At 36.5% G+C, this 14,189-nt stretch overlaps 1 protein-coding gene across 2 annotated transcripts; it reads left to right on the top strand.

The window, feature by feature from the left end:
• Window positions 1–1,546: 1,546 nt before the first annotated feature.
• Window positions 1,547–13,606, top strand: LOC109005902 (mediator of RNA polymerase II transcription subunit 33A-like). Of its 2 annotated transcripts, XM_018984992.2 has the most exons (13): window positions 1,547–1,962; window positions 2,551–2,661; window positions 4,107–4,454; window positions 4,784–5,103; window positions 5,217–5,308; window positions 5,836–6,193; window positions 6,792–7,002; window positions 9,683–9,797; window positions 9,979–10,140; window positions 10,764–11,421; window positions 11,712–11,918; window positions 12,318–12,710; window positions 12,799–12,948. In XM_018984992.2, the coding sequence occupies exons 1-13, from the start codon at window positions 1,688–1,690 to the stop codon at window positions 12,834–12,836; spliced, it is 3,288 nt and encodes a 1,095-aa protein (XP_018840537.1). In that variant the 5' UTR covers window positions 1,547–1,687; the 3' UTR covers window positions 12,837–12,948. The 2 variants fall into 2 exon arrangements, with proteins under 2 accessions (XP_018840537.1, XP_018840536.1); XM_018984991.2 differs by having other exon boundaries at window positions 12,318–13,606.
• Window positions 13,607–14,189: the final 583 nt, after the last annotated feature.

The raw sequence follows: 14,189 nt of genomic DNA on the forward strand, positions 1-14,189 counted from the left end.
AAAAAATTAAATTATTTATTTTATTTTATATAAAAATTTTAAAAAATTATAAAAATTAAATAAATTAAATTAAAATTTTTTCTAAAAATAACTAAAAACAATCGAGGCCTTAGTTAGGATCAAAAGCGATCCAACTCTGAGAGTTGGAGATTGCTTTTGCCAGTCATCATCACTACCTACCCTACCCACTATATTTTAGTTTCATCGTTTTGCTTTTTTGAAGTTATCATTAGAATATTTAATTTTTTTTAAATGATTAAAAATGTTACACTAGTTTTATTTGTGTATTTTTTTATATTTAAAAAATTAAAAATAAAAAATACACAAAAAAATTAATTTCACTAATAATAAATTTAAAGAGACAAAATGGTAATGCTGAATAGCAGTACCATGAAAACAAGGAGATGGTGATTATTCTTATCTTAAAATGGGAGGAACTCTTTTTAGGCAGTGACCAATTTCTTGGAACATAGGATTGCTGATCATTAGTGGAGTGAGTAGGTGGCCTACAATGATAGTGTATTATTGTCCTTTCATTTTCTAGGATAATCTAGCTTGGACTTTTTTTTTTTTTAATAAATATATATATATTTTTAAATTAGATTGATGTAGCATTGAAGCAATGTAACTAGTTCTTAAATGTTTTGGTTACAAAATTATTTTATATAAATAAACTCATAAATTAACGTGAATTAATATGTTACGTCATATTATAAAGTTATTTATTATAAAAGATATCTAACATATCATAAAAAAATTATATTAAAATGTAAATTTATTTTTATAAAATTTATTATTAGTTATAACATTTCTCTTGTTTTAAAAGTGTTCCAATTTGAAACGTGTAACTTTGAAAAGCTAAATTTGTAAAAAATATTTTTTAGCTAGAACTGTATTTTTATAAGAGAAAGTCTAGTTTGCCTCCTTAATTTGACTCTTACCGCTGGTCAAAATTAAATTTTTTTTCACTTAATAATTAAGGAAATGATTTTAAATATATTGATGTATTTTTTTTATTTTTTAAATATATTTAAATATATTAAAAAAATATATAAAAAAAAAAAAAACTTTTTAAACAGCGCGGTATGCCCAGCGGTCATAGTAGCTGCCGCACCCTTTTTATAAATAAAACTTGAAATCTCGTCCGCTATATAAAATAACATATATTTTTATAATATATTATCTATTTATTTTTAAAATTTTTTATTTAAAAGGATAAAAATTAATTTTTGATGAGTAAGAGACGTTTGGATTCGAAGATGATTTGAGATGAGTTAAGATGAGCTGAAATGGATTGTGAATAGTAATGAGATGAGTTGTGAATAGTAGTGAGATTTATGAATTAAAGTTGCTGAATAGTAATGAGATGAGTTGAGATGAGCTGAGATGAACTGAGATGAGTTGAGATGAACTGAGATCACTTACGAATCCAAACGAATCCTAACGATTATTTCTCAGAAAAGGCGGTGTATACACTATACATCTCACATATATATATATATATATATATAAATATATATTAACTAACCAAATTTTAATCGAATTACCTGAAAATGATTTTTGAACATCGAGATGATATGACCTTCACGAACTGGTACAGAAATAGAGCAGCTTTGGAGTTTGGACTTCTCTGAGTTTACTTGTCCATCTACGAAGGAATGAAACATCGGCCGAATTGAGCTCAGAAATGGCGGTGTCCGTACATACTGGTATCTGGGACAGCGTGAGAGAGCTAACCAGAGTGGCCCAGAGAAAGGGTAGCGATCCTCTGCACTGGGCGTTACAGGTATCTTCGAACTTAAACTCCGCTGGAGTGGCTCTGCCGTCTGCGGAGCTCGCCGACGTGTTGGTATCGTACATTTGCTGGGACAACAACCTTCCTATTCTCTGGAAGTTTCTGGAGAAGGCGTTGGTGCTGAAGATCGTGCCGCCTATGTTCGTACTTGCCCTGCTCTCCACGAGGTTTGTGTTTCTGTTTTGAATGGTTTTCTGGGTCTTGTTTTGTTTTGTCTTTGGTGGGACTGTTTTGGTGATTTGGAATGGGCGTTTTTGGGATATTGTTTGTTGGGTATTATCGAAATTATGTGAGATTGCTTAAACCGTTCGATTCTTTTCACCGCGTGTTGCTCGATGAGTTTCAGTCAGCGGCGCTTTTGGTCTCTTCACTGCACTGTGTGTTGTTCCTCAGAAAATGGAGGAAAAGAAAGTAACAACTAAATTCAGAGTGCATTCAATTTTTTTTTTTCTTATTGTTGTTTTGCTCGCCAAGAACTAAAACAGCAACTCAGCCAAATAATCTGTTGAGGTCACTTTTGTGGATTTATTGTATTCTCAAGTTTTAACATATGGAAAATCAGACTATAAAAGGCTGTTTTCCTTTCTTTGTACCTCAAGATCTCTCTCTCTCTCTGCGCGCGCATATATGTGTGTAATATATATGTGTGTGTGTGTGTGTGTGTGTTGTATAGCTATATGTGTGCGTGACCTTATCATTTTTGCTCAACTATCTTGTTTTTGGCAGTCACATTGACGGAGATAACTTTTGTACAGGGTCATTCCGCACCGAAAATCTTGGCCGGTGGCATATAGGCTTTATCTTGAACTCCTTAAGAGACACGCCTTCGCCCTTAAATTTCAGATAAATGATCTGAATTATCAGAAGTGAGTTATATTATCAGAGCCATTTATGTCTGTTTGGTTCACCTTGTCACTATCATTTGATTGTATTCTGTCACCATGTGGCCTGGAACGATTGTGGAAGTGCTGACTGATAATGTTAGATTGTATGTCGCAACATATAGCTAGGTTTGGATACAAAAAGCACTTCATCTCATCACATTTAATCATTACAACTTTTCCAAATTCCCATACAAAATACAATAAACGATTTAATTTTTTCAAATCTCAAAACAATAATAATATTAAAAAATAATATTCTAACAATATTTTATTCAACTTTCATCTCAACTCATCTCATCTCAGCTCACTAGCCAAACCTCCCGGGAAGAAAGTCAAAGACAGGAAAAGCTAAATTCTTCGAAAATGTTAAATCTTATATTTTTAAACTGTTAAGTTTATTTTGATATATCACATGATGGTCTCAAGTTTATTTTAGTGTGTGTCACTAGGCAACACCTAGCGACTGCTTGGCCTTGCTAAGCTACCTAGCATCACAACATTGCCAAAGGTGGCCATGTTAAGAAGAAGATTATTTGAGATGCAAAAACTCATTTTCTACTGTTGTCACTTGGGCAATATTGCCAGCATTTTCTTCCCCATACTACATCCTATAGTATCTCTGCCATGAATGTCCTTACAGTTAGCTGTTGTGACTGGATAAATGTAATTATCAGGCTGTTAAATTGTTGCTTGATCTCATTGTTTTCATCCTATTATATGTGCTTGGACCGTGTAAACAGCTCTGGTCTCTGGCACATACAGCTTACGATACAGAAAATAACTGGGAATAGCTATGGAAAGAGTTGAGGAAAAAGTAAACTAGAGCAACCAGTGTTAGGTTGAACTGAAACCTACTCTAGGGTGTTGGATGCTACACAATGCACAACTTTTTATTTTGGTTTTATGTCATTACATCCAATTGATTCATAATTCTAAAATAAAGAAATAAAATATTTCTAACGTTGTTATGATGTTTTCTTTGCACATGGATTTTACTATAATATACTATAATGTTTCCGTGTACTTGGATTATGCCTTTGGCAATTGTCAATGAAATCTTCGGTTACTAATAGGAGGTTATAATAGTATAATAACTCCAATGTTTATTTTTATGCGGTATGGATGGAACTTGTTATACTTGTTTTTGATAAGTAAGCCATCTTTTTTCAAAAGCGCAAAGTGCAACTCAAGTACGCATGGATTATACAAGAGAAACTCGATTAAGATGACTCATGTAATGATATAACTTCACCATTCAACTATGAATGAACTTGTTTTCATTTTATTTATACTACTCTATTTCCTCTCTAATTTTTGCATCATAAAGCTTGTTAATTCATTTAAAGTTGACTATTCAACTACGTAGCGATTGAGCTAAATCAGTGTCATTTTTTCATTTGTAGCTTCTAACCTATTTTCTTTTGCAGGGTCATGGAATCAATAGATGATGTTCTTCTTCTTTCACAGAGATTTGGCATGACCCCAAGTGAACCTGGGATTCTTGTGGTTCAGTTTATTTTTTCAATTGTGTGGCAGCTGCTTGATGCAACATTAGATGATGAAGGGTTGCTAGAACTTACATCAGATGAGAAGTCCATATGGGCAACTAAATCACAAGACATGCAAATAGATTACCATGATATTTACGATGAGAAGAGGGCTGAACTTCAGGAGAGACTACAGAATGAAAATACTGTGATGTCTGTCGATTTAATAGGGCAATTTCTGCAAAATAAAGTAATTTCGAGAATTATTTTCTTGGCTCGTCGGAACATGTATGTGTTGTTCTAGTTTATGAATTGTTTATGCATTTTATATAAATTGTGTGTATGTAAAATCTCGCTGGGCGACTATCATGTTTGGTTTATGAAACATTGGATAGGGTGTGTTATTCATTGATATTTGGGGCATTCCTTTTGGAGATAGTTATATATCCTATTACAGAAGTTTCCAAAAAAGCCATCCTCTTCATTATTAGTTGAATCCTGCTATGTTGCATTATTCAATCCATGCCTCTAATGCCCGTTCACAACTACCTTAAATCACTTTTAGATTTGGTATCTTGAATGGAATTTTTTTATTAATACATCCGTCACTTTGTCAGGCCTACCCATTGGGTTCATTTCATCCAGCGATTACGGTTACTTGAAACAAATTCATCAGCACTAAGAAATTCAAATGCTCTAACTCCTGAGGCTCTTCATCAGTTGACTTCAGATGCTCCAACAGTCTTGTCTCGGGAATACAAAACAACTTCACTACAAAAGTTCCATGCTGTTATGGCTTTTGGTTCTCTATCTTCATCAGCTGGTCCATGCCAAGGGGCTAACCGTTCTGCTCTTTGGCTTCCTCTTGATCTTTTATTGGAAGATGTCATGGACGGATGTCTAGTTAATGCAACAAGTGCTATTGAAATAATTAGTGGTGAAGCCAGATTTTGTTCCAAGTTCTTTACATATAATTTTAATTGAAATGATGCTTGATCCACTTTCAAATCCAGTTTCTAGAAGAATGAAAATGGGGTTTCATGTGTGCAGGTTTGATTAAAACCCTTCAAGCAATAAATGGCACGTCCTGGCATGATACTTTTTTAGCTCTTTGGATAGCATCTCTTCGTCTTGTTCAGAGGGTCAGGATTCGTTATAACTGTACTGAAATTTTCTTTTCTTTCTTTCTACACGTAAAATATTTTAGGCATAAGTTACAATTTTCTTAAGCATTTGACTATGGCTTCTACCCTTTAAATTTTCTTTGTTCTCTTTGGTGTTAGGCCTGAATCAAAGGTAATAGTTTTGTAACTTTGTGTCTTGTCTTGATGTTTGATTTTTCTTCCCCTTGTTGGATGGTCAGCAATCTGAAAAGGTTTTGATAAGAGTTTTCTGCTCTCTAAGCTACATTTCTAAGGGAAAAAAGTGTTTCAATCGAGTGAAGTTCCCAATTTGATCTTTAGAATTAAGTAAGTATTCACTTGTATACGTCCCATGAACTTGGGCTAGGCCTATTTATCATTTATCAATAAAGTTTTGTTTAAAATAAAAATAAGCAAGTATCACCATCTAGGTTTTCATTTGATAATATATAAATAATAATTACAAATGTAATACATTTTATTGCTATTTCTTACTCCAAGCTTTTTATAGTGTTTTTTATTGTTAGGAAAGGGATCCCATTGAGGGCCCTGTGCCTCGCCTTGATACTCGATTATGCATTCTGTTGTCTATCACAACACTTGTGGTTGCTGATCTAATTGAGGAGGAAAGTGCACCAGTTGATGAAACAGAATGCGGCTCTACTAATCATTGGAAAGACAAAAAGGTTACAGGGAAGTGCCACAATGATTTGGTCTCTAGCCTACAGATACTTAGGGATTATCAGGGCTTGCTGACTCCACCCCAATCTGTTGTTTCTGCAGCCAATCAGGCTGCTGCAAAGGCAATGCTTTTTGCTTCAGGCATCAATGTGGGGAGTGCATACTTCGAGTGCATTGGGTTAAAAGATATGCCTATCAACTGTTGTAAGTATTTGATTTATTAACCACCAACAATTTAAAGCAATATTCAGTTAGAGGAGAGGTGTGGAACAATATAGCAATATTGAATATGGTCTACCTGCATATGGTAGTGACTATGAAGGTCTACTCATGGTGCCTACCAAAATTACTTGTAATTCACTTTGAATGGGGCTGCAAACTTCTTTTTTCTCAGCATATGTTCTTACTGTGGAAAATGAATTCATGTTGTACCTAACTACTGTGATGATTGAATGAAAATGTTCCTTAGGAAATAATAAATAGCAGAATATTTGAACAAAACTAAACATGTTTCTTTGGTTGGATGCTTGGATCCTCGGAACTGTTTTGGTTGCCTCCATCCATTGTTCTATCTGTTAGTCTGCTCTAACAACCTAGTTGAACATCCAGTTTCTTATCGATATTTCTAATTATTTAGGTACTTTTTGGTTTTTGGCCAAGCTTTTTCCTTACGCCAGTATTCTTTTCTATCTGTATATATATATCTTCAAGTTCCTGTTCTGTTCTGTTCTTTTTATGGGACCACTGTTATTGTGATACGTTCTTTAGATTTTCTAATCTTCGTGCTATACCTTTATTTCAGCTGGAAACATGCGCCATTTGATAGTTGAGGCTTGTATTGCCAGAAATCTACTAGACACATCTGCATATCTCTGGCCAGGATATGTGAATGGACAAATCAATCAAATACCTCATAGTGTGCCTGCTCAAGCACCTAGTTGGTCATCATTTATGAAGGGCGCTCCACTCACTCCCTTGTTGATAAATGCCTTGGTTTCAACTCCTGCTTCAAGGTATAATTACTTGTAAATTAATGTTGTTGATGAAGCCGTTTCATGTTTTTCTCTTCAAAACTTTTTTTTTGATGTTGGGGAACCTCTCCAAGGCAAGGCCCTTTGGACCCACCCCTGTATAGTAAATCCTGGTCCCATGCACCGCATCCTTGGAAGTTTCTCTACACGGAACTGGTTAAATCGCTGGCTTTTCACTAGGGGGTGTGGCCCCTAGAGATTGTTTAAACCCAAGGGGATTTGAACCTTGGACCTAGGGGGAACATACCCCCAAGCCCAAGGCTTTTACCACTTGAGCCAAGACTTACATACAATGTCCTCAATACAATTTTATTCGGTAACCTTTTTTTTTTGATAAGCTAATAAAAAACCCAGGAAAATATTTGGCAACCTTTTGAATAGCTACTAGTGTTTTATACGGTAAATTCCGTATTCGTTCTTGAAACAAATACTTAAATCACTAGTCAAAGGGTTGTTAGACATTATTTTTTGTTTTTGTTTTGATAAGTAAATTCATTTCATTGAAAGGCACAAAGGGATGCAACCCTAGTACACATGATGTATACAAGAGATATCCCTTTAATGGATAAAAGAAGAATGAAAATACATAAGTTCAGAAATATTAAAAAAATAAAAATTGTTATATGGCCCTTCCCATGTATAATGTGATGAGAAATGTATGCTCATGTATGCTCCTCTTGCACATGTAGCATCAATCCACTACCATGACATTTCTCTTCCTTAAGTTGTCCAAAGTACTTATCAAAAAGTTGTCAAAAGTCAAAATTCTCCCAAGAGGCTGTCCACGCAAAGAAACTTAGGGGATGTTTGGAAACATATCTCATCCCATCCCATCTCATCTCATCTCATTTCCTTCTCAAACATCATTCAAACACAAACACTTTCAAACAATCATTACAACCTTTTCAAATTAATCATTACAACTTTTCCAATTTTTCAAACAAAAAAAAAAGCAATTCAACTTTCTAACAATATTTTAACTTTATCATATTTTTTATTCAACTTTTTCTCTCTCATTGCCCAAAACCCAATAAATACTTAACTCAAACTATCTTACTACTATTCACAAACCATCTTACTGCTATTCACAAAATTTCCATCTCATCTCATTCCCCAATTATCCATTCCCCAAGCATCCCCTTACTCTCAAAGGCACATTGACTTTCCATATGCTCTTCCAAATTAGATGATGCTTGGTAGCACAACTTAACTTCAAACTTTCTGGAAGGATCCACCAAATATTATCATCACCCCCTTGCCTCAATCTGGGGAAGTACACCAATTCAAAAAATGCAGTCACCCATTCCAACTCCCAGTCCCAAACAAATCAAATAAAAGAGAGATTCCAGCTAAGAATACCATTAGAATGTTGCATGTCATCTGCTGCCCAAGTCTCCTTGTTGCAAGCAATATTGAACAAATCTAGAAAAGATTCCTTTAGTGGTTGATCCCCACACCATAGATCATGCTAAAACGTGTGATACCCCATCTTGAGTAGTGAGCATAGGTGGTGTATGGGATCTTACATTACATGGGAGAGAGAAATTCTTGCTCTTTATAATGATTTCAATGGGGCTCCAATTATGCTATTGACTAATTTTTTGGAGTATGGACTCAGATGTGGCTTGGGCCTCCCTTGGAACATTATAAATGATATTAGAGCTAGGTTTCTATCCTGAGACTTGTGAGTTATGGGCCTACACCGACTAATGAGTGTCGGTGGTGTATGGGATCCCACATGCTTGAGAGGGAGAAGTTATTGTTCTTTCTAATGATTTCATTGGGCCTCCAATTGTAATATTGACTAGTCCTTTTAGAGTATAGGTCTTGATGTGACTTGGGCTTCCCTTGGGAGTTACAAATGATATTAGGGCCTATTCCAACCAGAAGTGTGGGACTTGAGCCATGCCACCTATGATGGAATGGCCTGATGAGGACGTTGGGAATTTAAGAAAGGGAAATTGTGATACCCCACACTGATTAGTGAGTGTCGGTGATGCATGGGATCCTATATTGCTTATGAGGGAGAAGTGCTTGTTCTTTATGTACCATTGACAAGTCCTTTGAAGGCATAGGTCATATGTGGCTTGGGCCTACCTTGGGGCATCACAGAACGTATCTTGGTACTATCCCCATTCATATACCAAAAAAAAAAAAAAACCACCTAAAAAAACACCCCTCCTGCATTTTATATGTTTCTATACTCCAACATTGTACTTTGTTTCCACTACCTGTCTTGATAAAGCTTCCCGCTCCGTAGTGTAACACCATAATCATTTCCTCATCACAATTTATTAAGCTGAGGCAGCTGAGCCAAACCTCGTCCCCAAACAACCCATTTGCTTCAGAGAACACATCCGCGACCAATTAACTTTCTAATTTGCTAAGTTCATATCTTTTACAAAATATGTATGTGTTATGGATTGTTCCTTCAGATAATAACATTATGATTTATTCACTTTATAAATGGAAAATCCAGTGTAAGAAAAATAGTGATCTCTATGTGCTCAACTTAATAGAGTACCTTTTAAGCAACTGCAGCCTGGCCTTCAGTTATTTTCTTTTCTGAAGCCAGGTATATCAAATGATCTTTTTTTTTGGAATAAATTGAAATTTGCCGAAGGTAAATCCACTGAATTTAAGCTCATGGGTTCAATGGAAGCTTGGCAGAGCTCGAGAAAATATTTGACATTGCAGTCAAAGGAACAGATGATGAGAAGATATCTGCTGCTACAATACTTTGTGGGGCCTCCTTAATTCGGGGTTGGAATATACAGGTAATGAAGGTGAAATTATTACATTATCACATTAATTTTTTTCCTCGATAGCAACACAAATAGTTTCATTACCCTTGCACGCTATTGATACCTAGCCTTTCTTCCTATTTTCCATATTCTTTTTGATCATATCTAAACCATCCAACTACTCTGATCACTTCAATGTCTACATTTCATGCAGGAACACACCATTCATTTCATTGCTAGATTGTTGTCTCCCCCAGCTCCTCCAAAATATTGTGGGAATGGCAGCCATTTGATCGGTTACGCTCCAATGCTGAATGTACTAATTGTTGGAATAGCATCTATTGATTGTATTCAGATTTTCTCTCTACATGGCTTGGTATGTTTTTATTTTCACCTATTCAACATGGAATATGAAAGAAGATGATATTTTCGTTGGTTTGGCTAAATTTTTTGAATGAGCAATGAGACTTTGTGCATAGTCATTTATCTTTCCACAATCTGCAGCCCAACTGATCCCTTTCCTCAATGCTTTGCTTAGCTTTAAGATGGTTTTTTCATGTGCAATGAAAAACCAGAAAATGGTTGCCACAATGTGAGTGATATCAGTCATATAGATGGTGGAACAAGGAAGGTCAAATGAATGTTATAAAAAAATAGCCCGCAATTTAATAAGAATTCGGTTGCTTTTATTGAACTAAGAATTCAGTTGAGTGCCTTTTCAGCTACCAATTGGTGCACGATTGTTAAATTGAGGAAACAGGGATAGAGGCTCAAGGAGCAGAGTCAATAATCAGAAGCTACTACTTTTCATGGACTATTTGTCACAGTTTCTATTTGTTATTAATGTATCTATTTAAAGTGTTGAACCTACAATTAAATTGAATTGGAGTTGGATATATTTTCAAACTCAGTGACTCTACTCAACAGAGGGCATCACTGACTGAGACTTTCATGTCATCTACAAAATAAAATAAATTTATTTTCTGAATTTATTTCCAGGTTCCGCAACTTGCATGTTCACTGATGCCAATCTGTGAGGTGTTTGGTTCATGTGTGCCTGACGTCCCATGGGTTCTTACAAATGGGGAAGAAGTTTCTGCTCATGCTGTGTTTTCAAATGCATTTATTCTTCTTTTGAAGCTTTGGAGGTTCAATCATCCTCCTCTTGAACATGGAGTAGGAGAGACACCCACAGTTGGATCCCAACTAACTCCTGAATACCTCCTATTATTACGAAACTCACACCTAGTATCTTCTGGAAATGTCAATAAGAGTCGAAACAGGAGAAGACTCTCAGCAGTTGCAAGTTTGTTATCTCCACAACCTGTATTTGTGGACTCATTTCCAAAATTAAAAGCGTGGCATCGGCAGCATCAAGCATGTATAGCTTCAACCCTCTCTGGTCTTGTTCATGGAACCCCAGTTCATAAGATTGTTGATGGGCTTCTTAATATGATGTTCAAGAAGATTAATAGAGGAGGCCAATCCTTAACTGTTACATCAGGAAGTAGTAGTTCTTCTGGACCTGGAAATGAAGATACCTCTTTAAGACCTAAATTGCCTTCCTGGGATATTCTGGAAGCTGTTCCCTTTGTGGTTGATGCCGCTTTAACTGCCTGTGCTCATGGAAAACTTTCTCCTCGTGAACTGGCCACAGGTTAGCCTTGTGTGCGAATTTGATTCTTTGTGGGCTTTCTGCTAGTTATACCAGAAAAGTCCATGGAATAAATCAAACAAATCTTTATATTTTCAATTATATTAGATTACAACCCAAGTTATAAGTTGTTCTTTGTAACACAGACTGAAGTTAACCTAACATATATGATATCCTGAAATTTCCAGTTCTTTGAATTGTATATCCAGAATACATCCTCCTCTATCTGTTGTGGAGAAAAGTATCTTTTTAGATATGTACTTCTGTAATTTATAACCTTTAATGATTTCCAGGTCTTAAAGATTTAGCTGATTTTCTTCCTGCATCTTTGGCAACCATTGTGAGCTACTTCTCTGCTGAAGTAACTAGAGGTGTTTGGAAACCAGCTTTTATGAATGGAACAGATTGGCCCAGTCCTGCTGCAAATCTTTTTAATGTTGAGGAACAGATTAAAAAAATCTTGGCTACTACCGGTGTTGATATCCCAAGTCTTTCCGCAGGTAGTATCTTATCATGTCATCACTTCTCAATAAGTAGGTTTATTTAAAGGGGTTTGCATGTCTAGACGGTGGGCAAAAGACCTTTACTTCTGTTGCATGTCATTTGTATGCATATGGTTGTCAATGGCGTCCAAATTCAGAAGCTCTACACTTAGATGTTATCAAACCTGATTAATATCTTTACTTAAGACCACCTACATAGAGTTCAAATTCTGTCAATCAAAATTCATCCCTTTTTTGCCCACCTTACTGTCATTAGCTATTGAAATTGGCCTTTTAGAATTGATTTTCTTTTCGCATATGGAGAGAAGCTTATGTTTAGATTTTCTTTCTATATATTGAAATAGTTATTAGTGTCAATGTTATTTCTCATAAGATATTCTGACATGGTTCCCACAGGTGGCAGTTCTCCATCTACACTTCCACTGCCTCTGGCTGCCTTTGTAAGCCTTACTATAACTTACAAAATTGACAGAGCGTCAGAACGTTTTCTAAATCTGGCTGGCCCAGCCTTGGAGTCCCTTGCAGCAGGTTGTCCATGGCCTTGCATGCCAATCGTGGCTTCTCTGTGGACACAAAAAGCAAAGCGCTGGAGTGACTTCCTTGTCTTTTCTGCCTCTCAAACTGTCTTCCTCCATAACAGTGATGCAGTGGTTCAGCTACTTAAAAGCTGCTTCGCTGCAACACTCGGTCTGAATGATATTCCCATCTCAAGCAGCGGTGGGGTTGGAGCACTTCTTGGCCATGGATTTGGATCCCATTTCTGTGGTGGGATTTCTCCAGTTGCCCCTGGTATCCTTTATCTACGAGTTTATCGATCCATTAGAGATATTGTGTTCATAACAGAAGAAGTTGTTTCTCTCTTGATGCATTCTGTCAGAGATATTGTATCCAGTGGGCTTCCTAGAGAGAGATTAGAGAATTTGAGGACAAGCAAGATTGGAATGCGATACAGACAAGTTTCACTTGCTGCATCAATGACTCGGGTGAAAGTGGCAGCTGCCCTTGGGGCTTCTTTAGTATGGTTATCTGGCGGCTTAAGTCTAGTTCAATCTTTAATAAAAGAAACGTTGCCATCTTGGTTTATATCTGTTCACAGATCTGAGCTGGAAGAAGGATCAGAAGGGATGGTCGCAATGCTTGCGGGATATGCTCTAGCTTACTTTGCCGTGCTTTGTGGAGCTTTTGCTTGGGGTGTTGACTCAACATCATCTGCATCAAAACGCCGGCCAAAAATCCTTGGGACCCATTTGGAATTTCTGGCTAGTGCAGTTGATGGGAAAATATCACTTGGTTGTGATTGGGCTACGTGGCGTGCTTATGTCTCAGGATTTGTGACCTTAATGGTGGGTTGCACTCCAAATTGGGCACTGGAGGTAGATGCAGATGTGTTGAAGAGACTAAGTAATGGGCTGAGGCTGTGGAATGAGGAGGAGCTTGCTTTGGCTTTGCTGGGGATTGGTGGGGTTGGTACAATGGGCGCGGCTGCTGAACTGATAATAGAAAATGATATGTAAATGAGCTTTCCCCCTTTTCTGATTTACTCTTTTTAGGACTACTCCAAGGAATGCAATTGTACATTAATACCCGTAGGAAAGTTTTGGAGTAAATGATCTAACATTTTGTATGGGAAAGTGTTATGAACCCACTAGGTATAATTTACCATTGAAAACCGGCTTATAAGAAAAGGGTGTCTAGGGGTTTATAAACCACTAACAAATCTCATACTTAGTTGATGTGAGATCGTAACAACCACCATGCTTCACAGCCGACCTCCATGACAGTCTCGATGCTCACACGAGCTAGCTGTGCACTAGGTTTTTTTCTAGCCCTGGATGAACACTATTATGTCAACATCACTCCCCGTGGAGCACGATTGCAATCGTCGCAACATGGCCTTAGACATGGGGTGGCTCTGATACCATTTGTTATGAACCCACTAGGTAGAATTCACTCTTGAAAACCAGCTTACAATAGAAGGATGTCTAGGGGTTTATAAACCACCAATCAATTTCATAATTAGTCGATATGAGATTGTAACAGAAAGGTTATGGAGTTTGTTTAATGGAACGATTACACTATAAGATGCAGCCTAGTTGTCAAAAGATGAACGTTGAGATGAGCTATAGATTTAGGCATCCTGGATTTGATCTTACTCTAGGAGTTCTCTTGGACTAAATCCTATACAGTTCTTATAGGAGTTCTGACGTGTGGGCTTGTAGTTCAGGGGTCTTGATAAGATTCCACATCATCAAATATGGAAAAGCATCA

Source organism: Juglans regia, chromosome 12 (genome assembly GCF_001411555.2).
Source record: "Juglans regia cultivar Chandler chromosome 12, Walnut 2.0, whole genome shotgun sequence".
In the NCBI taxonomy this organism is placed as follows: Eukaryota; Viridiplantae; Streptophyta; class Magnoliopsida; order Fagales; family Juglandaceae; genus Juglans; species Juglans regia.